Here is a 25,173-nt window from a genome sequence, read left to right on the forward strand (position 1 = left end):
CCTTCATTCTTACACATACATACACCGGGAGGACGGGGGAGGGATAGAGTAACTTCACTGCTATAGTGGACGTAGTTTATAATACCCCCTGATGATTTATTTAATTCAATGTTTTCTTCTACTCTGAAACTTAAAAAAAAATTTTACCTATCTGAAATTGGGATGTGTCCTGAGAATCTTCATTTTAGACTCAATGAAATTCAGTATTTATAATTCCACCCTTCACACCATTTCAATGCAAAGTAACTACATATTCTATTTCTCTAAAAAAGGACAGATGGTGGTCCTAAACCACAATTATCTGAAGAACAATGAACAGACCAACAGACCAGATGGTTCAGTAAATATTTAAGGCCACATTATATAGGGACTGGTCATTTGGGATAAACTATTTGGGAGATAGAGAATGAGATCAGGGATGTTTGGTGGTGCCAGCAAATTTCCAAATCATAAAAGTATTCTTAGGCAATGTCATCTATGGCAGGCCAAAGCACTGTTAGCAGCCTGTGACTATCACCATAAGACTTAGAAAGCTTGACCAGCTAGAAGTCAGAGCCAGTACATGAGGGACACGGACATAAAATTCAGGGTAGCAAAAAGCCATAAATGGATTTTGAGAAATGAAATATATGCCTTTAGAGGGATAATTTATCCGGAGATCACATTTACTGTTGGTAGTTAAAAAAAAAAAAAAAGGTAGTTAACTTTGCAGACAGCAATAAAATGAACTACATATAACAAATACACAGAAGCACTTTAAAGGACTAAGTGGGTGGGTTGGCTCTACTCTTGTCTAGAAATTCAATCAAGTACTCAGAAGTTAAAAAACAAACAAAACTACCTTTGTACTTAGGCAAAGAAACTGAAAACCAGAATTAATATATAGAAAATTACAAAATAATTTGACTCAAATACTTGAGTACTGTCAACATCTAAGTCAAAACTTCAGAGATTAAGTAAGGCTATCTTCTCTAGAATTTTCAAAACTTAAGAATACAAAGCATCTGAAATCAGTTAAGAATGGGGAAATATTGCTTTTTTTCCTTGAGCATTATTTTATGATAAGAAAAAAAAAGGAAATATATCAATATTCAGTATTTTTATTCTCAAACTGTCATTTCCTTTTTGCTATTATGGGGGTTTAGGAAGCCAGGTTCATTCTGATTAATGTTCTCTCTATAATTCATCTTTTAAAAATTTTAAGAGTTTTATTTTAGTTTTCAAAAAAAAAAAAAAATCAAGATTTCCTAAGTCCTCAACTTTTGACAGGTCTCTAGTACAATATGAAAGAAAATCCAAATAGTATGTTAAGATCTTTCTCCAGAACACACATTAGTCCAGGGGAGGAAAACGAAAACAACTTACTTGCTATCAGCATCCATATCCTGGTAACACTTAGGTTTAAATCATGTACTCAGCAAAAGGTTCACTCTAATTAAATCTTTTGCCTTTTGTAAGAATGTAACAAAATACAAAAATTACAAATCCTAAACAAATTTCTACTGTTTGATGGAGAGTAAGATTGAATGACTAATAAACAGTACCCTAAACAACCTTACTTCTCTGACGTTGGCAGTAATCCATTTTCTACATGAGTACTTCAAACATGTATTTCATTTTAGTTCTTAAAGGTTCTGAATTTCAGTTCAAACGTTACAGAATCTACAAACACTGATACTGAAATGCTCTAAATAAAAAATGTTAACCTGACTCCCCTACCCATCGCTTAAATGTGGAGATGACCAGAGGTTTTCGCTGCTCTTCTTTCTCGTCCTCCTTTAGTTCTCTCAGTGATATTCACCCCATAACATTATAATTATCAATCTGTAGAATCTGAGCCTATAACTTTTTCCTAAGCTCTAGATCTGTACTGTTCAGTACTGCAACTGCCAGCCATCACTGCTGCTGAATCCCCAGACTATTTATAAGCAATGACAGCATCACTGGAATGGGTGGATAATTTTTCAAATGGACTACTTTGAAAAATACTCTTTTGCGTACATTAATTATTGTACATTTACTAAAAATCAGTCTCATGAATTCCTAATTACACCTCAGATCTTACTTGAATTTATATAAATCTGAGGAACATAAGTCTAGAGGCTTACCATTTTTACTATATCAGAATACGCTGATTCAACAATTACACCACGATTAGTTGAAACATACTCAACCAGTTCATTGAGCGTTGCTCTTTTAATTTCTTTGCTCTTCAAGTCTGACACAGAGTCCATGAAATCAAACAGTACGCAACACTGCTGCAACTTCTGACAGAAAAGCTCTTGCTGTTCATTTGAAGTGGCATCTATAATACAAACAGAGAAAAGCTTAGAAATAACCTACTCAAGTTACCCGTGTATTTATTCATTTTACGGAAGCTATTCACAGACATAAAATCTCTCAGAACTAGAATGAGAAATTTAGCCATCTTGAACACCGTGCATTTAAAGATCTCTTTATGGGATCAAACTGACAACAGCAACTCGAAAGATTACATAGGAAACTTAGGGGGCAGTGAGTCTACGTGAATGGGAGAGGAACAATGCCCGAAAGGAGGGTGAGAATGGTTGCACACAACTCAAAGAATGTAATCAATGTCACTGAATTGTACATGTAAAAATTGTTGAATTGGTGTATGTTCTGCTGTGTATATTCTCAAAAACAAAAGAAAATAAATTCAAAAGAAGGAAATGTATCCATTTAATCACATCCTCAGGCCAGAAGCGTGGGATTCACACTGGACTCTTCCTCCTCTCTCTACCCACAATTCATTATTATTAGTGTTATTGTTTCTTTAATATATCCTGAATCTATTTTTTGCCATTCCCCCTGTCATTTAGATCCTCACATCCCCATCTAGACTATAGTGATGATACCCTAACTGCGCTTCCTGCCTGGTCCTATAACCACTATTTCACCTGAATTACCCTCCCAACTAATTCAAAAGCCATCTTGCTAACACAAGAAACCACCTGACCATAACTCAACACTTGCCGATGACTTTCCAATAATTAGAGGATAACGTTCAAACGCCTGAGGACTGTATGCAAGGCACAGCAGCCTGCCTGTCAACAGTCATCTCTCAGCACGTACCAACGTGTACTTTGCTGAAGTTCCCTGAAAGTTTTGCACTGTTTCCTCTGCCTGGAATACCCTTCCTTCCCCATCTGTCTGTCTGTCTGTCTACTCACCTATCGCTAGTATCTAGTACAGTGGATGGCACATAATGGCACATAACAGGCACTAAATAAATTTTTATCATTTTATCTTATATTTGTGACAATAATAATATAGGCACATTATATTGATTTGATTCTAACAAATTATTAAATCTTTTTGTTTGCAACATTCAAAAGATAACATCAATTCTGAACTTGCATATCATAAACCAAACCCATTGCCGTCAAGCCGATTCTGACTCATAGCGACCCCACAGGACAGAGCAGAGCTGCCCCGTAACGTTTCCAAGGAGCACCTGGTAGGTTCAAACTGCTGACCTTCTGGTTAGCAGCCGAAGCTCTTAACCACTACGCCACGGGGGTTTCCACATCACAAACAAGGACCTACAACTTGTTCAATTATTTAAGTTTTTGAACTACTGAGATGAAATTTTAAGAAATCACACATTTCAACACTGGTATTTAGCTCCTAACAACAAAAATATCCATCCATTCAAAGCTGTTGTTGTTGTTAGGTGCCTTTGGGCTGGCTCCAACTCATAGCAACCCTGTGTACAACAGAACGCAACACTGCCCAGTCCTGCACCATCCTCACAACCATTGCTATGCTTGAGTCCACTGTTGGAGCCACTGTGTCAGTCTGGCTCGTTGAAAGTCTCCCTCTTTTTTGCTGACCCTCTACCAAGCATGATGTCCTTCTCCAGCAAACAGTCCCTCCTGATAACATGTATATGTGAGACAAGTCTCGCCATCCTAGCCTCTAAGGAGCATTCTGGCAAAACTAGTACCTACTTTATACAAAGATATTGGTAGAAATCTTCATAAAGATGATAACCTACCAAGGATGCCTAGGCTTTTTTTTTTTTTTTCTACTGTTATTTTATTAATGGAGTAGAGCTTTTAATATTCATTAAAAAAAATTTTTATTGTGCTTTAAGTCAAAGTTTACAAATCAAGTCAGTCTCTCACACAAAAATTCATATACACCCTGCTATATACTCCTAGTTGTTCTCCCCCTAACAAGACAGCACACTCCTTCCCTCCACTCTCTATTTTTGTATCCATTCAGCCAGCTTCTGACCCCCTCTACTCTCTCATCTCCCCTCCAGACAGGAGCTGCACACATAGTCTCATGTGTCTACTTGAGCCAAGAAGCTCACTCCTCACCAGTATTATTTTCTATCCCATAGTCCAGTCTAATCCCTGTCTGAAGAGTTGGCTTTGGGAATGGTTCCTGTCTTGGTCTAGCTGAAGGTCTGGGGACCATGACCTCCGGGGTCCTTCTAGTCTCAGTCAGACCATTAAGTCTGGTCTTTTTACGAGAATTTGAGGTCTGCATCTCACTGCTCTCCTGTTCCCTCAGGGTTCTCTGTTGTGTTTCCTGTCAGGGCAGTCATTGCGTGTAGCCTGGCACCATCAAGTTCTTCTGGTCTCAGGCTGATATAGTCTCTGGTTTATGTGGTCTTTTCTGTCTCTTGGGCTCATAATTACCTTGAGTCTTTGGTGTTCTTCACTCTCCTTTGGTCCAGGTGGGTTGAGACAAATTAATGCATCTTAGATGGCTGCTTGCTAGTGTTTAAGACCCCAGATGCCACTCTCCAAAGTGGGATGCAGAATGTTTTCTTATTATGCCAATTGACTTAGATGTCCCTGAAACCATGGTCTCCAAACTGCCCAGGCTTTTTTAACTCCTTTGGGAAGAAAGCTAATGAAATTACTTTGCAACTTTATTCAAGTTTCTGTCCTTAAAAAGCCAATGTGGATAACATACTGTTACAATGCAGTGGGTCAGATGTCCTAAGCCCACTTACACAAAGTCAAAAGACTAATAGGGCACATCGTTTCGATTGGTCATTTTTGTTCAATGATAATTTAAAACATAATTTTTTAAATAAAACAAATATGAATATATTATAAGGAATTGAAAATTGCACGACTTCTGAAGTAAAAAAAAAGAATTTACTGCAGCCTAACTGTGGCTATACTGGTAGAAATTTCTGGAAGAAGACTTCTTCTAAGACAACGCCATCCTTACAGAGAACTATGTAACAGTCTCCGCTCCAGAATCAGTAATGGCTCTCCTCCGCGACATGAACTATGTAACAGCCTCCGTTCCAGGATCAATAATGGCTCTCCTCTGCGACATGAAGACTGAGGTCCACAATTCAGAGTCCAGGAAATACTGAGAGAGTACACCACCTTTTTGACTAACATTTCAACAGTTTCATACAGTCACCATTAACGACACTGTTCTTAAGTGGGCACATTTTGACTTATCCTTAAAAAAAAAAAAGACCACTGAATTTAAAGCTGTTCTTAATACCAAGCAATATGTTAAACAGTTATCTTTACCCCAGAATTAAATCTCATCCTATCTGGGGTGACACTGAGGAACCATCTGGCATACATACTACATATACCTCTATGTTTGCCATCCTTGTTCACCCACAAATCACCATCAACCGTTCTGAACACTTAACTCATTCTCTGAGAAGTCAGTTGTATCTTGAGAGGTCTTTTTCTTAAATACACTGGGATTTTTTCCCCTTAAAGCTGAGATGGTTATATATATTTAATTCCAATTAATAAATAATGTCACTTTATACTGGCACTTAGTTTGAAAGACTAGAACACATTTCAGCTTTTTTGTAAGCTTCTTTACCTTGATGCACTTCTCAGATTGGGTATAAATTATACACTGGAGAGAGTGGTGGCTATTGGGGCTACAAGAATCCTTCTCACATCTCACAGGATAAAGGAAATCCCCACAATTTTCTCAGTTGCTCAGTTATATCTATAACTATTTATTAAGACATGTATTTTTAATTATGTCTTTATATTATATATATCTTTATAATTAATATAATTAAATTCCATTTTAATGATGGTTTGGGGGAGTAAGGCATACCTTTACAGGCTAACTCAGTTCTAACAAAACTTGTTTTTTTTTTTAGTCTTTTTCCATCCGATGCCGAAAGTAATACAAACTCATACAATATCCCACCACTTCAGTATATGATCATCTTATATAACAGTCCTACTCTCTCCTTTCTTAAAATACTTTTCCTACCTGAAATCCCTTCCCAGATTTCCTGTTTCCAAATCCTACTCACCCTTTAAGAATAAACTTTAACCTCACATTCTCCACAAAATGTTCTTAAGTAGGTCAGTGTACACTGATGTGCCCCTTCTCTGGATATCTAGACGGCTCACAATCTCAGATACCTGAGTGTGTGTTATCTTTAGGCCTATATCTAATAAATGTTTATCACTGTGGAACAATGAACCATTTTTAATATGGCCTTTCTCACCATGGTCTTACGATTCCTACAAAATGACTGGTAGGACTATGCAAATAAGGTGCTTGTGGCCCACCAAAGAGATTGGACAGCTTGCTAATAATACGAATAAAGTGTATGAAACCCCTGTGGGGACAAGACCATGCAAATAAGGTATATGGAACCCTAACGAGGTGACTGGTCAGTTTTGCCATCCTGCTAGGTTTAAAAGAAAGCCAATCCCAGAGCAGAACGGGAACCTCACTACCACCACGAAGAAGAGACAGGAGTGGAAAGCGTCCTTTGGACCCAGGGTTTCTGCACTAAGAACCTCCTAGACTCAGGAGAGAAAGCGAGTTTTGTAACACCAGAGATGGTGCAAGATGGCAAGACGCAGAGACAGTACAATCAGGAGACCAGCACAAGATGGCGCAGTGGGCTTCCCAGTTCACAGGGTAAGGCGGTTTTAGTGTGTGCGGACCCACGAGAAAGAGGTGAGTGCTCTTCGGGCAGAGTGTGGTGCCTCAAGGCACTTGTCTGTGGAGCTAGGCTCTCCGACCCACAGGCAAGAGAGCTGAGCGCCTTTGCACTGAGGCTTACTAGTAGAGTTGAGTGCCTCCGGGCACTTACCAGCAGAGCTAAAAGAGCTTTGTAGCACTTGCCTGAGCAGGGCAGAGGACAGGCTGAGGGGCTGAAGGCCACAGAGAAGTCTGCCTGTGGGCATGGCTGAGAAGCGGCTGTTCTGATCAAAGAACTGTATCCTGAATTGTTCCTGATCCTTAATTCTAACCTGTTACTTCCCTAATAAATCCCATAACTCTGAGTATGGTTGTGTATGGCCATTGCAACGAATTATCAAACCTAGCAAAGAAGTAGAGAGTGCCATGGGAGGGAAGGCTGGTGTCAGAGCTGATAAAAGATTGGAGAGAGGAGGTATGTCTGACCTCTGCCTCACCTGAATCAGCCTTGGGCTGTTGACCTTGATTCTTTGTCCCCCTTGTGAAGTTAGAGGAAGTCAGATGCCCAGCACTGCCGTTTTTCACAATCACCCACCAAAAGTTAAGATTCCTCAAGGGCAATGACCGTTTCTTTCATTTCACTGAGCAGGGTTTCCTTTAATTTCTTCTACATCTAGCAGAGATTTTATAAGGAGTTGATGAATACTTTGTTTGATTCTTGAAAAACTCTAAATCTGAAAAAAGATTATGCACTGAGAAACAGGCTGTTGAACACGGAAAAGTTTTAAGTTGATGCCGGGTATCAGAAGTGACACAAACAGCAAATCATTACATTACAGCTATGTTTAAGATGTGATAACAATTACCATTTTTGTCATCAACAGCCTATCTTGATATAGATTCAAATGGATTAAATGAGATAATGCTGTGAAATCAAGTACGTCTAATTTTAATGTGGGTAAAGTGTTTTTTTCTTACACCACAGGCTAGTGGTCAGTGGCTAACATGTCAGAAGACAAAATGATTTTCAGGATTGGCAAACAGTAGGTTCAGGAATATGTTACACATGAAAAAGGAAGTTTCTTTTTCTGGGCACTTATCTCTTGGATCTCCTCCAGAAGATTTTTCAACGCCCACGGAAGAAGCAGTCAAGAAATCAAGCAAGGTACTGCACCGGCCAATTCCGCTGCAAGAGACTTCTTTGAAGTGTTAAAAATCAAAGATGTCACTTTGAGGACAAAGGTGCTCCTGACCCAAGCCACAGTATTTTCAGCAGCCTCATACGCATGCAAAAGATGGACAATGAAAAAGGAAGGCTGAAGCAGAACTGACGCCTTTGAAATACTGTGTTGGTGAAGAACACTGAATACACCAGAAGAACAAACAAATCTGCCTTGGAAGAAGTACAGCCAGAATGCCCCTTACAAGCGAGGACTGCACGACTTCATCTTACATGCTTTGTGCATGTTATCAGGAGGGAGCAGTACCTGGGGAAGGACATCATACTTGGTAAAGCAGAGGGTCAGTGAAAAAGAGGAAGACCCTCAACAAGATGGACTGACACAGTGGCTGCAACAATAGGCTCGAACACAGCAACAACTGTGAGGATGGTTCAAGACTGGGCAGTATTTCGTACTGTTGTGCACAGGCCCACTTTGAGTCAGAACTGACTTAACAGTACCTAACAATACTCAAAATCCTAGTGACCTTGTCTGAAAAGAGAAAAACCCACCCATACACCTATTAGTATAATTTGGTCTTCCTAAGTATTTACCTGGGATCAATCAAACCACTAACTAGTATCATATTCAATAATTTCATATGCCTTAAGTCTTTACATTGCTTCAAAGCAACTTGATAGCAATTTAGGAATATTATGTAAGGACCTGGAATAACAACTTGTATTCATCTCTTCAATAACAATGTCATAGGTAAGGATTTACAAAAAGCACTTTTAGGCAATGTTACTAAATCCTCAGTATAAAATGTTCTGCATGAATATTACGAAAAATACAAAAGAAACTACAAAATCAAGGGAATATCTAAAAAAAAAGATGTGCCTCGCTTTGCAAAATACAGTGATTAGTTTATGGCTAAAAGATGAGTTTCTTAAACACATTTTAATTGCCTTTCATTTTATTATGACTGGAGTTTGCTCCCACTAAAAAATTCTCCCCACTGTAAAAATCTTATATGACCTCCTGTAGGGGAAGAATCAAGACAACTCTCAGGACTTGAGACATTTCATCTTTGGAGAATTATTAACACGACTTTTAAAACTCAACAGCCCCGCTAGCCCTTCCTGCATATCTTAAATATTGAAAAATTTTTTAATACCCAATGTGTAGATTTACCTGGCTGACACTGCAAGAAATACTGCTCTAGAGTACTATTTGCAACCCATTGATGGGTGGTAGGATCATTTTAGTAGGATTAAAAAAAGTAAATAATATGAAATATCAAGTGTTTTGCATTTAAGGATATTATTCCATGAAACTGTACATGGGTACTGAGTTACGGCATAAAATGTGCTTCTTTGTGGTTCACAGTGAAAAGGTTGAAAGCCACTGTTTTACAATACGCATGACCTTTTGGTTCGCAGCCAAGAGCTTTAACCACTAAAAAAAAAAAAAAACCACTAGGGCCCTTATAATAGGTTATACTATCATACTAGTTCCAAAGTCACCAGGTGCTTCCACGGGACAAAGACGTGGCAGTCAGCGTCTGTAAAGATCTGTAGCCTTGGAAGCCCTAGGGGGCAGTTCTGCTGTCCTGCAGAGTATCTGTGAGTTAGAGTCGACTTGGGGGCCGGGGGCTTGATTTGGTTTTATAAGATCCCACACTACACTGCATGCCTAAGACCATATAGCACATCTGTAATGAACCTGAGATTCAAGCCACCTAGCTGTACCAGGAGAACAGGTGCAAGACTAGTAACGCCTTAAAACGTCAAATGTTCCTTTAAAAGCTATATTCTCATCCTTTCCTATTTAACAATTCACAATACATATTAGTTAAAAGGGCAAATATGTTTGTATCCTCTCCTTCCCTCTAAAATAAGAGTAGGAAGGGAAAAAAAAGAAAGCCACAATAACAAAGAGAACAGAAGAATGGGCCCTTAGGCAAGAGATGTCAACAGATTTCTGGCAAACTCAAAGTAGATGGACATATGATTATTGACAAAACCAAGACAGAGAAAGTCACATTCCAGAAAAAAAAAAAAAAAAAAAGGATTACAGACAAGGGTCCTACAGAACTCCAGATTAGTTCAAGACTAAGAAATGCCTGGTGAAACAGAAAAAGGAATTAAGACATGACCTGAAAACAGAGGAATTAAATTAAAAAAACTATGTGTGCTGAAAAGTCTATTGTTGATGTTGTTAGGTGCTGCTGAGTAGGCTCTGACTCATAGTGACCCTACATGATAGAGCAGAACTGCCCCATAGAGTTAGTTTTCTAGGCTGTAATCTTTACAGCAGCAGATCGCCAGGTCTTTCTCCCATGGAGCTGCTGGGTGGGTTGGCAGCTCAGCATTTTATTCCAAAAGACAGTGAAGCATTCATGTTCCACATGCAAAACTGGAAAGCTCTTTCATAATGAAGCTGTACGGTTCCAGAGAAGATCCATGCATTGTAGCTTTTAACTAGCTCTCTGCCCAATTACTCTAAGTAAAATCAGACAGTCAATACGTCCCCTACAACTTCTAAATTGATTTTTTTGTTCAGTGACATACACTAATGGAAAATAAAGGATCATCAGACATTCACAGAAAGCCTGCAGCATGAAAGAAAACAAAATAAATGGGGAAAAAATGACCCTAAACCAAGTATCTTAGTTGTCTAGTACTGCTGTAACAGACATACCAGAAGTGGGTGGCCTTAACAAACAGAAATTTATTTTCTCACAGTTTAGGAGGCTAGATGTCCAAATGCAGGGTGCTGGCTCTAGGGGAAGGCTTTTTCTCTCGGCTCTGGAGGAAGGTCCTAGTCTCTTCTAAGCTTCTGCTCCTAGGTGATCTTCACGTGGCTTGGAATCTCTCGTTCCCTCATCTCTACTCTGCTTGTTCATTTATTCTCTTTTGTTTCTCAAAGAGTTTGACTAATCCTGCCTCATTAACATAACAAAGACAACCCATTCCCAAATGGGATTATAATCACAGGTATACCATTACCATGGAGTCGATTATGACTCATAGCGACCTTACAGGACAGAGTAGAGCTGCCCCATAGGGTTTCCAAGGAGCAGCTGGTGGATTCGAACTATCGACCTTCTGGTTAACAGCCCAAGCCTTAACCACTGGGCCACCAGGGCTCTAACTACAGGCACAGGGGTTAGGATTTACAATACATATTTGGGGGGGGGGGGACAGAATTCAATCCAGAAGACCAAGGGATAATTTAGCACATCACTGTAAAATTATACTGTGGGTAAAATACTATTAAACAGTGTTGCACGCTACAGAGAAATCTACTGTGAAAGGAAGCGTCAACCAATGCAGCAAACTTTGTTAGTGCTTTATTTTAAGAAATTACCATAGCCACCCCAACCTTCAGCAACCACCACCCTGATCAGCCAACAGCTGTCACCAGCGAGGAAGACCCTCCACCAGTAAAAAGATTATGACTTGCTCAAGGCTCAGGTAATGGTTAGCATTTTTTTTAGCAATAAAGTATTTTTAATTAAGGTATGTACCTTGGTGTTTTTAGACATAATGCTATGGCACACTTAACAGACTATAGTGTAAACGTAACTTTTATATGCACTAGGAAACAAAAAAATTTGTCTGACTTGCTTTCCTGAGATATCCGCTTTATGGCGGTGGTCTGGAAGCGAACTCACAGCATCTCCCATGTATTTCCAAAAGCACAGTCAAAAAGCCTCAACGGTACCTTTGTTTCAGAGGTTCAGAGGTACTAAATTAAATCCTGTAAACAGCAGTTTTCTTGTTACGATAAAAGGGAAAGACGTAAAAATTAACATCTGTTGATATGGTAAATGACAATGAAAACACAACATCAACATTTATGGGATGTAGCCAGACAGTGCTCAGCAGAAACGTTACAGTTACTGCTTATATTAGACGGAAAAAAAAAGCTTAAAACCCATGTAAGCTAGAAAAAGAGCAAATTAAATCCAAAGTAAGAGAGGAAAATAATAAAGCAAGGCTACAAATGAAAACAAGGAGCCCTGGTGGCACAATGGTTAAGCACTCAGCAGCTAACCAAGAGGTCAAACCCACCAGCAGCTCCACGGGAGGAAGGTGTACCAGCCTGCTTTGCAAAGATTTACAGCCTTGGAAACCGTATGGGGCAGTTCTCCTCTGTCCTATAAGATCACTATACTGACAAAACAGAGAAAACTAATGAAAGCAAAAAGTGGTGGTGTGAAAAGATAAATAAAATTGATAAACCCTACCTGCACTGATTCATTAAAAAAAACAGAAAAAACACAAATTACAAATAGCAATAATAAAAAAACAATATCACTACAAACCCTACAAGCATTAAAAGATTAGTAAAAAATATTATGAATAACTTCACGCTAACATGTATGTAAGAATGTAGATGAAACAGTTCTTTGAAACACAAAAATTACCAAAACTAAAGCAAGAGGAAAGAGAAAATAGCCTTATATTTATACAAGAAATAAACTGGAAATTTAAAAAACATCCCACAACCCTTCCCCTTCCTCTCTTTAAATATTTTTGGCTTCCTTCTTTCCTTTGCTGAAAAAGACATTAGGCAAACTCATACAAGACAGGTAGCCCAAGCAAGGAAGGCAAACACAAGGAGAGGTGAGGGCCCACATAAAGGACAGCATTTGAATGGGGCAGAGGGGCAGGCCCAAGTCAGGACTGGGACTCACAATCAAGGAAAATTAAACAGCCAGGTGGGCAAGCAATCCTCAAGTGGGGCTGGGGTCTGTGTGTGAGAGCCTGGTACCAGGGAAGGCAGCAAGGACAGAGCTAAAGTCAGGGCTTATCCCAGGATATAAGGTCAACATACAAAAATCAACTCTCACTGGAAAATGAAATCAAAGCACCATTTATAATAGAATCAAAAATATATAGTTCTTAAAGATAAATTTTTAACAAAGACATGCAAGACTTCTTCACTTTAAAACTACATGCTATTGTGAGAGAAATATACCATGTTAATGGATTGGAAGACTCAATATTGTTAAGCTGGTGATTCTCCTCAAATTGACCTATAAATGTAACACAATCATAATCAGAATCCCAGTAGGCTTTCTGTTCAAATTTACAAGCTGACTCTAACGTTTATATAAAAATAGCCAAAATAATTTTGATAATGAACAAAGTTGGAGAACTTAAGTAGTTGATTTCAAGACTTATTATCAAGTTATAATAAATGATAAATGTGATTTTGGTATAGATATAAAAAATAGATAAACAGAACAAAAGATAGTGTCTAGAAGAAGACCCACATTTGGTCAACTGATTTCTGACCAAGATGCCAATTCAATCCAATGTTGAAAAAATTACATCTGTTTGTTTTTTAAACAAATTTGTTGGAACAACTGAATATGTGCATGGAAAAAAAAAAAAAAAAAACCTTGAATCCTATCTTACTCCATATACAAAACTAGTATGAATAGGTAACAGATCTAAATGTAAAACCCAAAGTGTCATTAAACTTCTAGAATATTTTTGTGACATCAAATAAGGTAAAGAATTTTAAGACAAGACCCAGAAAGCACTAACTTAAGCAATCTGATAAGACGAACTTCAACAAAATTAATAACTTCTGCTCTTTAAAAGGCAGCGTTAACAAAACAACAACAAAAAAAAGCAAGCCATAGCCTGGGAAAAAATATCTGCAACACATATATCTGACACAGGACTTGTATCCAAAATAGACAAAGGACTCTTACAATTCAATAATAAAAAGATAAACCACCCAATTTAAAAATGGGCGAAAGATTTCATAGACACTTCACAGAAGAAAATACAGAAACAGTTAATAAGCACATGAAAAGATGCTCAATTCCATTAGTTATCAGGGAAACACAAATTCTAAGCACGAGATACAAATGCACACCCATTAAAATGCTAAAATTAAGAAGACTGACAATACTAAGTGTCACTGAGAACAGGGAGAAACTGGAACTCTCATCCGTTGCTTAGCGTGTACACAAAAGTTCAAAGCAGCTTTATTCATAGTAACTCAAAACTTAGAAACATCCCAAATGTCCATCAACAGCTGAATAAATACTAAATACTCTGCAGTATAGTCACACAATGGACTACTACTCAGCCTGAAAAGAAACTACTGATAACACTGAAAAAAAATCTCAAAGTGAAGGAATCCTGACCCAAAAGAGTATATAATACACAGGTCTAACCTAAAGTGACAGTGGTTCCCTGGAGGTGGGTATGTGCTGGAGGTGGGGAAGGGGCAAGGATAGGGGTGTGGGAGAAACTGACCTGTGAAGGGGCACAAGGGAAATTCTGGGGCTGAGAGAAATGTTATATAGCTTGATAGGGCAGTGGACACATAGATGTATAAAATCTCATCAAAATATACACTTAAAATGGGTACATTTTATTGTACCACATTTAACAGTAACTATAAAAAAATAATTTTCAAGATAAATTATAGCTTCAAAAGCATACAAAAAGATGGAAAATAGAAATGTTTTCTTTCTTTTAATCAGATTTTACATTTTCACATTCTAACATTTGATTTTCAAATGAATTCCAGAAAGAGAGAAAAAACAAATCAGAAATTATGAGGGGGGAAAAAAAAAAAAACTTTAAGGAAACTTCCTAGAAATGAATGAAAGGGCACAATGATTGTCCATCCCAAAGATCGAGAAAGGACCTAATCACATCAAGTGGTGTACTGGTAAATGTTTAACAACCAGGTCTTTACAGGGGAAAAATGCCCTGCTTTTAAATGTCTGCAGACTTTATGGTATGAATAGCTCAACCATGGCATGTTCCACAACTTGTCTATCGGTTTGTTGTACTATAGGGGTTTGCATGTTTCTGTGATGCTGAAAGCTATGCCACTGGTATTTCAAATACCAGCAGGGTCACAAATGATGTACAGGTTTGGAGCTTCCAGAAAACACAGACTAGGAGGAAGGACCTGGTAATCTACTTCTAAAAAAAATGGTCAGTGAAAACCTTATGAATGGCCAGGAAACATCATCTGATATAGTGCTGGAAGAAGGGCCTCTCAGGTTGGAAGGCACTCAAAATATGACTGAGGAAGAGCGGCCTCCTCAAAGCAGAGACGACCTTAATGATATAGATGGAGCTGAGCTTTCAGGACCTTCATTTGCTGATGTGGCGCAGCTCAAAATGAGAAGAAACAGCTACAAACGTTCATTCACAATCGAAACGTGAAATGCACGAAGGATGAATCTAGGAAAACTGGAAGTTGTCAAAAATGAAATGGAATGCCTGAAGATTTATATCCTAGGCATTAGTGAGCTGAGATGGGCCGGTGTTGGCCATTTTGAATTGGACAAACACACAGTCTGCTGTGCTGGGAATGGCAACTTGAAGAGCAACAGCGCCGTATTCATCATCAAAAAAAAAAAAACCTTTCAAGGCCATCCAGAAGTATAACGCTGTCAGTGACAGGATAACATCCGTACGCCTGCTTGGAAGACTAGCTACTATGACTATTATTCAAATGTACGCACCAAACACTAATGCAAAAGATGAAGAAACTGAAGGTTTTTACCAACTTCTGCAGTTTGAAATTAATCAAACATGCAATCACGATGCATTGATGATTACTGGTGATTGGAACGCGAAAGCTGGAAACAAAGAAGAATCCAATCCAAAAAAAAAAAAAAACAAAAACCAACACAAACCCATTGCCATCAAGTCAGTTCTGACTCATAGCGGTCCTATAGGACAGAGGAGAACTACAGTACAAGGGCACCATAGGGTTTCCAAGGAGTGGCTAATGGATTCGAACTGCCAACCTCTTGGTTAGCAGCCAAGCTCTCATTAGCTGGAAAATACAGCTTTGGTGACAGAAACAACAATGCAGATCGCATGACAGAATTTTGCCAAGGCCAACAACCTATTCATTGGAAATACCTCTTTTCAGAAATGTGAATGGCAACCCCACACGTGGACTTTGCCAGATGGAATACACTGGAATCAAATCAACTACATTTGTGAAAAGAGACAATGGAGAGGCTCAGTATCATCAGAACAAGGCCAGGGGCCGACAGCAGAACAGACCACTAATTGCTCAAATACAAGTTTAAGTTGAAGCTGAAGAAAATTAAACCAGTCCATAAGAGCCAAAGTATAACCCTCAGTATATCCTGCCTGAATTTAAAAACCACCTCAAGAACAGATTTGATGCACTGAACACTAATGACTGAAGATTAGATAAGGTGTGGGATGACATCAAGGACATCATACATGAAGAAAGCAAAAGGTCATTAAAAAGACAGTAAAGAAAAAAAGACCGTAAAGAAAAAAAGACCAAAATGGATTTAAGAGACTCTGAAACTAGCTCTAGAACACAGAGCAGCTAAAGAGAAAAGAAAGAAATGATGCAGTAAAAGAGCTGAACAGAAGATTTCAAAGGGTGGCTCGAGAAGACAATGAAAAGTATTATAATGAAATGTACAAAGATCTGGAGTTAGAAAACCAAAAGGGAAGAACAGTCTCGGCATTTCTCAAGCAGAAAGAACTGAAGAAAAAATTCATGCCTCGTGTTGTAATACTCAAGGATTCTATGGGCAAAATACTGAATGACCCTGGAAGCATCAAAACCAGATGGAAGGAATACACAGAGTCATTGTTACCAAAAAGAACTGGTTGTCATTCAGCCATTTCAGGTGGTAGCATATGATCAAGAACCAATGGTACTGAAGAAGAAGTCCAAGCAGCACTGAAGGCATTGGTGAAAAACAAGCCTTCAGAAACTGACAGAAAACCAACTGACATGTTTCAACAAATGGATGCAACCCTGGAAGTGCTCACTTGTCTGTGCCAAGAAATCTGGAAGACAGCTACCTGGCCAACTGAATAGAAGGGATTTGTATTTGTGTCCATTCCCAAGAAAGGTGATCCAACAGAATGCAGAAATCATGGAACATCATCATCAATGTCACACACAAGTCAAAGTTTGCTGAAGATAACTCAAAAGCGGTTGCAGCAGTACATTGACAGGAGCTGCCAGAAATTCAAGCCAGATTCAGATGTGGACATGGAACAAAGGATATCACTGCTGATGTCAGATGGACCTTGGCTGAAAACAGAGAATGCCAGAGAGATGTTCACCTGTGTTTTATTGACCATGCAAAGGCATCCAACTCTGTGGACTATAACAAATTATGGATAACATTGTGATGAATGAGAATTCTAGATCACTAAATGGTGCACACATGGAATCTGTACAAAGACCAAGAGGCAGTCACTCAAAAAGAACGAGGGGATGCTGCATGGTTTAAAATCAGGAAAGGTGTGTGTCAGGGTTGTATTCTTTCAGCATATTTATTCAATCTGTATGCTGAGCAAAAAATCCGGGAACCCAGACTATATGAAGAGGAAAGTAGCATCAAGATTGGAGAATGACTCATTAATAACCTACTTTATGCCGATGACACAACCTTGCTTGTTGAAAGTGAAGAGCACTTGAAGTACTTAATCAATGAAGATCAAAGACCACAGCCTTCAGTATGGATTAAACCTCAGCATAAACAAAAATGCTCACAATTGGACCAACAAATAACATCATAATAGAGAAAAGACAGTAGTTGTCAAGGATTTCATTTTACTTGGATCCACAGTAAATGCCCACAGAAGCAGCACTCAAAAAATCAAACAATGCATTGCACTGGGCAAATCTGCAAAAGACCTCTTTAAAAAAGTGTTTAAAAGCAAAGATGTCAATTTGAGGCCTAGGGTGTGCCTGACCCAAGCCATGGTATTTTCGATTACCTCATATGCATGCGAAGGCTGGACAATGAATAAGGAAGATCAAAGAATTGATGCCTTTGAATTATGGTGTTAGTGAAGGATACTGAGTGTACCGCAGACTGCCCGAAGAATGGACAAATCTATCTTGGAAGGAGTATAGCCTGAATGTGCCTTAGAAACAAGGATGGCGAGACTTTGTCTCATGTACTTCGGACATGTTATTAGGAAGGGCCAGTTCATGGAGAAGGACATCATGCTTGGTAAAGCAGAGGGTCCACAAAAAAGAGGAAGACCCTCAATGAGATGAACTGACATCAAGGGGCTCAAATGTTAGCAACGACTGTGAGGATGACACAGGACCTGTAGTGTTTTGTCCTTTGTAGACAGGGTTGCTGTGAGTTGAAGTTGACTCGACAGCACCTGAGAACAACAACAGGGCACATCTCAAGCTCTCTGAGTGATGTCCCTGAACTTGGGGTTGGGGAGAAGACATGTTCAACCAACTCTCACGAGGTAGCTTCAGCGCACCACTGAATATCGCTAAAATTTCAGAACACCAAAGATAAGTAAAATATTTGAAAAGAGAATAGAAAGGTCATTTACAAAGGATCGGGGATCAAATAGCATTGGACTTATAAAAAAAAAAACATTGAACACTAGAAGACAATGGAACAATGACTTCAAAATTCTAAGGGAAAATTACTTTCAACATAGAATTCCATTCCCAAACTATTTATCAAGTAAAAGGGTAAAGAAGTGAGTTTTTGGCCAGATAAGGTGTTTCTCAAAAGTTTTACCTCCTCCAACACTCCTCAGGAAGCTACCAGAATATGCGCTCTACCCAAAAAAGTCAATAAATCAAAAGAAAGTAGATAAAATATAAGAAAGGAAAGAAAAACTATGGGATTCCCAGATGCCAGAAAGAAAAGCCTAGTATGTAATTGGTCCGGATTAGATGAGATATACTTAGTACTTCAGAAAGAAAATCTCCATGAGAAAATGAAATTGAAATGATAAGACTACCTAACTGAGAGAAATTACACCATTATTTCACCATTGGCTGAGTTACTGATAGATACACAAGAATTATACATATATACATACATCAGCTATTAACTTCGGTGGGGGGGGGGGAACTATTGCACAAGAAAATAAATGTAATCATAATACACTACATTAAGCCCCCGGGTCACAGACACCCAACTTAGTGTGTTTAAAGTTCTGTCAAATTGCTCTTTACTGTTATGTAAAATTACCCTCACTTTGAAATGATTGAACCAATCCCTAGCAACAAATTCTTTATCACAATCACCTTCACTCGCTGCATGTTAAGCTTCTGAATCACTGAAAAGGTTTTCAGCCCCTTCCTGCACTACCCAAAATAACCAACCAAATCTGCTGCCATTGAGTCGATCCCAATTCACAGTGACCCTACAGAACAGAGTAGAACTGCCCCATAGTTTCCACGGAGCGAGTGGTGGATTGAAACTGCTGACCTTTTGGTTAGCAGCCAAATGCTTAACCACTGTGCCACCAGGGCCCCTTCTTGAACTAAAGTAAGGCCAAATAAGAACTACACACACCTGTTTGGACTTACCTGCAAATTCAACTTAAAGACACAGTTAGGAACGGATCTAGTTCATAACCTTGGACTGCTTGTATTCAGTTCAGCTGTGGATAGTATTTGTATTTAAGACATAAATGCTGAATACTGACCTAATAAAAATTCTGCTAGACCTGAAATAAGATGTGGATGAAGTGTGGAATTGACAAGGGGAACGGGAAGGTCATTAAGAAACTTAAAACCTCAACAAGAGTAGTTAATAGATGCTTGTTATTTTAAAAGGGAGAATTAAGTGGTGTATCAGGGATGGATTACCCAATAAGCAGATATGCATGCCTTTACTTACGCTTACTTGCTAATCTCTAGTGCACAATTTCACCTGTTTTCTGCCACATCAAAGATGGGTTTCAAAGATGTGGTGAAACCCATGTGGAATTGTGCGCTACAGGTTAGTAAGTAGGCACAATTAAGCCCTTTCGTACCTTGCTAACCGTAAGCAGCCTGTGCTACCTGGCTTACTGGTTAATCTGCCTCTTAGTGTAATATAGGTAGTTCCTGGATTTCGGACAAGTCCCATTCCTAAGTCTGTCTTTAAGACGAGTTTGTATGTAAATCACAACAGTTAGGTACAGATTATATCTAACATCAGTTAGTCAAGTGTTTTGCCTTAGTATACAGTAGAGTACCTATCTATGCATAAAAAACATTAAAGAAACACTTCCAGATACACTAAAACATCCTTAACATAACACAGTAACAATAAAAGTAATAATGATTTGAATTGATGTGTGCTGCAAAGTAGCACCCGTTTGTTATTATGAACCATTGTATGAACCTCGAATTTTTAATATAATAGGCTTTAACCAGGGTTGGTTCCTAACAACTGCTGGTTGTATGTAAGTCAGACGTTTGTAACCCAGCGACTGCCTGTAATTGTAATAAAAAAAAACATTGCTGTAGAGTTGATGCCAACTCATAGCAACCCTACAGGACAGGACAGAACTGCCCCACAGAGTTTCCAAGGAGCACCTGGTGGATTTAAACTGCCGACCTTTTGGTTAGCAGCTGTAGCTCTTAGCCACTGTGCAACCAGAGTTTCCATCACTAATAGTAATCACGGTACAGGCCTAAGAGAAATACCACTGAGCGCTTATATACTCCAGGCACTGTGCTAAATGCTTGACATGTTGCTAGTTCATCTTTTCCTCACAGCATCTCTGTAAAATAGATGGAATTTTTATAACACTCCATTTCACAGATGAGGAAAGTGAGGTGCTGAAAAACTCACAGTTAGTAAGTAAACAGTGAATCCAGAGTAAGAACCCTAGTATCTGAGCACAGTCCCTAAACAGTTTAGAAATATGGAGATGAGCCAAAAAAAAAAAGGCTAAAAGAGTTTAAACTGGTTGCCTCTGGGAAGTAGGACTCAGGAAAGGGAAGGGCACAAAAGGGAAACTACTAGGTTTTTTCCTCCATTACAACACTTACTGTACAACTTGACTTTCAAACTATGTACATTTATTATGTTGAAAATAAAATTTAAATTTAAAAAATCTGAAGCAAACATGGAAACCCTGGTAGCATAATGGTTAAGAGCTACGGCTGCTAACCAAAAGGTTGGCAGTTCGAATCCACCAGGCGCTCCTTGGAAACCATATGGGGCAGTTCTACTCTGTCCTATAGATCGCTGTGAGTCGGAATTGACTTGATGGCAACAAGTTTGGTTTTGGTTTTTTTTTGAAGCAAACACTGTAAATGCTAACATCTGTTTTATTTTGATGATGGGTACTTATTAATACATGTCTGCAATATATTTTCACTTTTTTGCATGTTTGAAATGTTTTATAATTTAAAATCTAAAAAAAAAAATTCAGCTGCTTGAGCATACATATTTGTAGAAATCTCACAGGAGTTTCTGACACACCACCCTCATTTATCACAGTCCTGGCTGAAGAAGAAATACTATCCTATGTTACTGAAAACTGTGCATGCTTTCAGTAAAAATATAAAAACCAAAGGGAAGAACGACTTTGTTAATTGAGAACCTTGTCTTACCTCTGAGGCTGGACTAGCTTTTACGGCTAGAGAAATGCCTGAAATTCTTCCTCGATACACAGTAACCTCAGCAGTTTAGGGTCAAGGGATATTCAGTCACAGCATCTGATTTTTTTCATGAATTCTAAAACAAAGAGATTTTTTCCCAAATGTAATACTAACAAAAAAGCATTGAAAACTTTCACAACTTTGTCAACAAATATGGAAAAACATGGTAAAAAAAGATCTCGTAATGTTGAATGAATTAAAGAAAAAGAATTAAATTTATAATGCAGTGTCATTCATGTTAAAACAAACAACAACAACAAAAAACCTACCATCAAGGGTATACATCTAAAGGAAGTTAAAAGAACTTGTATTAAATGTGTTAAACCAAACCAAATCCACTGTGGTCGAGTGGATTCTGACTCATAGTGACCCTACAGGAGAGAGAAGAATTGCCCCATGGGGCTTCCACGGCTGTAAATCTTTACCGAAGCAGACTGCTACGTCTTTCTCCCTTGGAGTGGCTGGTGGGTTCAAACTGTCAACCTTTCAGTTACCAGCTGAGCACTTTAACCACCGTACCACCACGGCTCCTTAAAAGTGTTAGAGAGGTACATATATGAAAGAGAGAAGAATGGGTTTAGGGAATGGAATAAATGGGAAAAAATAAAATAAAAATTTTAAACCAAAAGACAGCAAATGTTAAGGTATTCAACATCATTAGCCATTTAGGAAACAAAACTAAAAACATGAGATACCAATGTGCTAAGAATTTTTAAAGTGATAATACCAAGTTCTGGCAAGGATGTCAAACAAATGAACCCTTTCACGCTGTTAACGTGAATGCACAATCACTCTGGAAAAGTGTTTGGTATTATCTACCTTATGATCCAGTAAATCCACTCCCAGGTATATGGCCCCCTCCAAATATGTATGTTGCCACCAAAAGACATGTACAAAAATGTCCATAAGACCACTGTTCATAAACTCAAACCTGGAAACAACCCAAAGAGCCACCAACAGTAGGATGGATGTATAAACTGTGGTCTAATCATAGGATAGGACACCGCTTACTAATAAAAATATAACATTGTTACATGTAACAATATGAATAAATTTCACAGAAATAATGTTGATGGAAACAAATCACACACAGAAGTACACACTGTATGATTCCATTTATACGAAATTCAAGAACAAGAAAAACTTACCTATAGTGACAAGAGTCAGAATCTTAGTTACCTGGGGGGCACGGTTGGGGGAGTAGGATGAGGAAACTTTCTGGGATGGTGGAAATGTTCTATCTCTTGATCTGGGTGATGGTTTCAAGGAAGTGTATACATTTCTTAAATTTGCCAAGCTATACATTCAAGGTTTTGTCAAATGCTTTCTCTGCATCTACTGAAGTGATAGTAAGAGTTCTCTCTTATTTTATTTATGTGGCAAAATCATTTCTGAAATAAAACCGGCTTTGCTCCCCTGATATAAAGCCCACTTGATTATGGTGTATAATCCTATTTACACAATAGGGTTACTGCATCGATTTTCACAAGGGATACTGGTCTACAATTTTCTTTATAATGTCCTTGCCAGAGTTTTTACAACTATTCGTATTTTTGTTTCTTCTTGCCTCCATTTCAGAAAGTTGTGTATTTCAAAGCATTTGCCCATTTCCTCTAAGTTTTCAAATTAGTTGGCATTCTTTTTTTTTTTTTTTTAATTTTTATTGAGCTTCAAGTGAACGTTCACAAATCAAGTCAGTCTGTCACATGTAAGTTTATATACACCTTACTCCATACTCCCACTCTCTCCCCCTAATGAGTCAGCCCTTCCAGTCTCTCCTTTCGTGACAATTTTGCCAGCTTCCAACCCTCTCTACCCTCCCATCCCCACTCCAGACAGGAGATGCCAACACAGTCTCAAGTGTCCACCTGATATAAATAGCTCACTCTTCATCAGCATCTCTCTCCTACCCACTGTCCAGTCCCTTCCATGTCTGATGAGTTGTCTTCGGGAATGGTTCCTGTCCTGGGCCAACAGAAGGTTTGGGGACCATGACTGCCGGGATTCCTCTAGTCTCAGTCAGACCATTAAGTCTGGTCTTTTTATGAGAATTTGGGGTCTGCATCCCACTGATCTCCTGCTCCCTCAGGGGTTCTCTGTTGTGCTCCCTGTCAGGGCAGTCATCGATTGTGGCCGGGCACCAACTAGTTCTTCTGGTCTCAGAATGATGTAAGTCTCTGGTTCATGTGGCCCTTTCTGTCTCTTGGGCTCATAGTTGTCGTGAGACCTTGGTGTTCTTCATTCTCCTTTGATCCAGGTGGGTTGAGACCAATTGATGCATCTTAGATGGCCGCTTGTTAGCATTTAAGATCCCAGACGCCACACCTCAAAGTGGGATGCAGAATGTTTTCATAATAGAATTAGTTTGCCAATTGACTTAGAAGTCCCCTTAAACCATGGTCCCCAAACTGCCGCCCTTGCTCCGTTGACCTTTGAAGCATTCAGTTTATCCTGGAAACTTCTTTGCTTTTGTTCCAGTCCAGATGAGCTGACCTTCCATGTATTGAGTATTGTCCTTCCCTTCACCTAAAGCAGTTCTTACCTACTAACTAATCAGTAAAAAACCCTCTCCCACCCTCCCTCCTTCCCCTCCTCGTAACCACAGAATTTTGTGTTCTTCTCAGTTTATACTATTTCTCAAGATCTTATAATAGTGGTCTTATACAATATTTGTCCTTTTGCCTCTGACTAATTTCGCTCAGCATAATGCCTTCCAGGTTCCTCCATGTTATGAAATGTTTCACAGATTCGTCACTGTTCTTTATCAATGCGTAGTATTCCATTGTGTGAATATACCACAATTTATTTAACCATTCATCCATTGATGGACACCTTGGTTACTTCCAGCTTTTTGCTATTGTAAACAGAGCTGCAATAAACATGGGTGTGCATATATCTGTTTGTGTGAAGGCTCTTATTTCTCTAGGGTATATTCCGAGGAGTGGGATTTCTGGGTTGTATGGTAGTTCTATTTCTGACTGTTTAAGATAACGCCAGATAGATTTCCTAAGTGGTTGTACCATTTTACATTCCCACCAGCAGTGTATAAGAGTTCCAATCTCTCCGCAGCCTCTCCAACATTTATTATTTTGTGTCTTTTGGATTAATGCCAGCCTTGTTGGAGTGAGATGGAATCTCATCATAGTTTTAATTTACATTTCTCTAATGGCTAATGATTAGTTGGCATTTTTATATAGCTGAAAGCTATAAACTCCTAGGATAAGGGTGAGGCACTAATTATACTACAAAAGAAGTAATATTTATTAGTCCAGAGGGAAACTGATCTCCAGAACGAGAGCATGAGCAGCTGCCCAGTGAAACTGGTGAGGAAGTTTTTTAAAATCAACCGTTTAAATAAAGCCTCTGGAAATGGTACCAAGAACAAATGGCAAGTGAAGAAACATCTATCCAAGAAAACATATGAAAGCTCAGTAAGAAAGGCAAGTCTGTGGTGTTTAAATCAAGACTGCTCTCTCCCTCCCCGCTCCCAGCTTGGCGAGGTGGGATCCCTTTTCCCTCAGCTCCCAAATGAGGGCTTCCTTCCCATGAGGAGTGGGACACATCCCGCCCACAGTTGAGAAGTGAAGCCCCCTTCTTCCACCTAGCCCCCGTTCATGGAACAGAGGCTCTCTCTTGAGCACAGCACCACTGAGAATACTGTGTACTGATC

At 38.9% G+C, this 25,173-nt stretch overlaps 1 protein-coding gene across 2 annotated transcripts in view; it reads right to left on the minus strand.

Moving 5' to 3' along the window:
- PPP2R5A (protein phosphatase 2 regulatory subunit B'alpha) overlaps window positions 1-25,173 on the minus strand; it is a 96,472-nt gene that overhangs the window by 33,309 nt on the left and 37,990 nt on the right. The window contains exons 1-2 of one of the 2 annotated variants that reach the window (XM_010601748.3): window positions 21,456-21,579; window positions 2,109-2,305 (exon numbers count right to left, since the gene is read on the minus strand). In XM_010601748.3, coding sequence (XP_010600050.1) covers window positions 2,109-2,234 — 126 coding nt within the window. In that variant the 5' untranslated portion in view covers window positions 2,235-2,305; window positions 21,456-21,579. Of the gene's footprint in view, window positions 1-2,108; window positions 2,306-21,455; window positions 21,580-25,173 lie in introns of those variants that run through there. The other variant, XM_064276929.1, reaches the window with a different exon arrangement.

Source organism: Loxodonta africana, chromosome 25, assembly GCF_030014295.1.
Source record: "Loxodonta africana isolate mLoxAfr1 chromosome 25, mLoxAfr1.hap2, whole genome shotgun sequence".
Classification (NCBI taxonomy): Eukaryota; Metazoa; Chordata; class Mammalia; order Proboscidea; family Elephantidae; genus Loxodonta; species Loxodonta africana.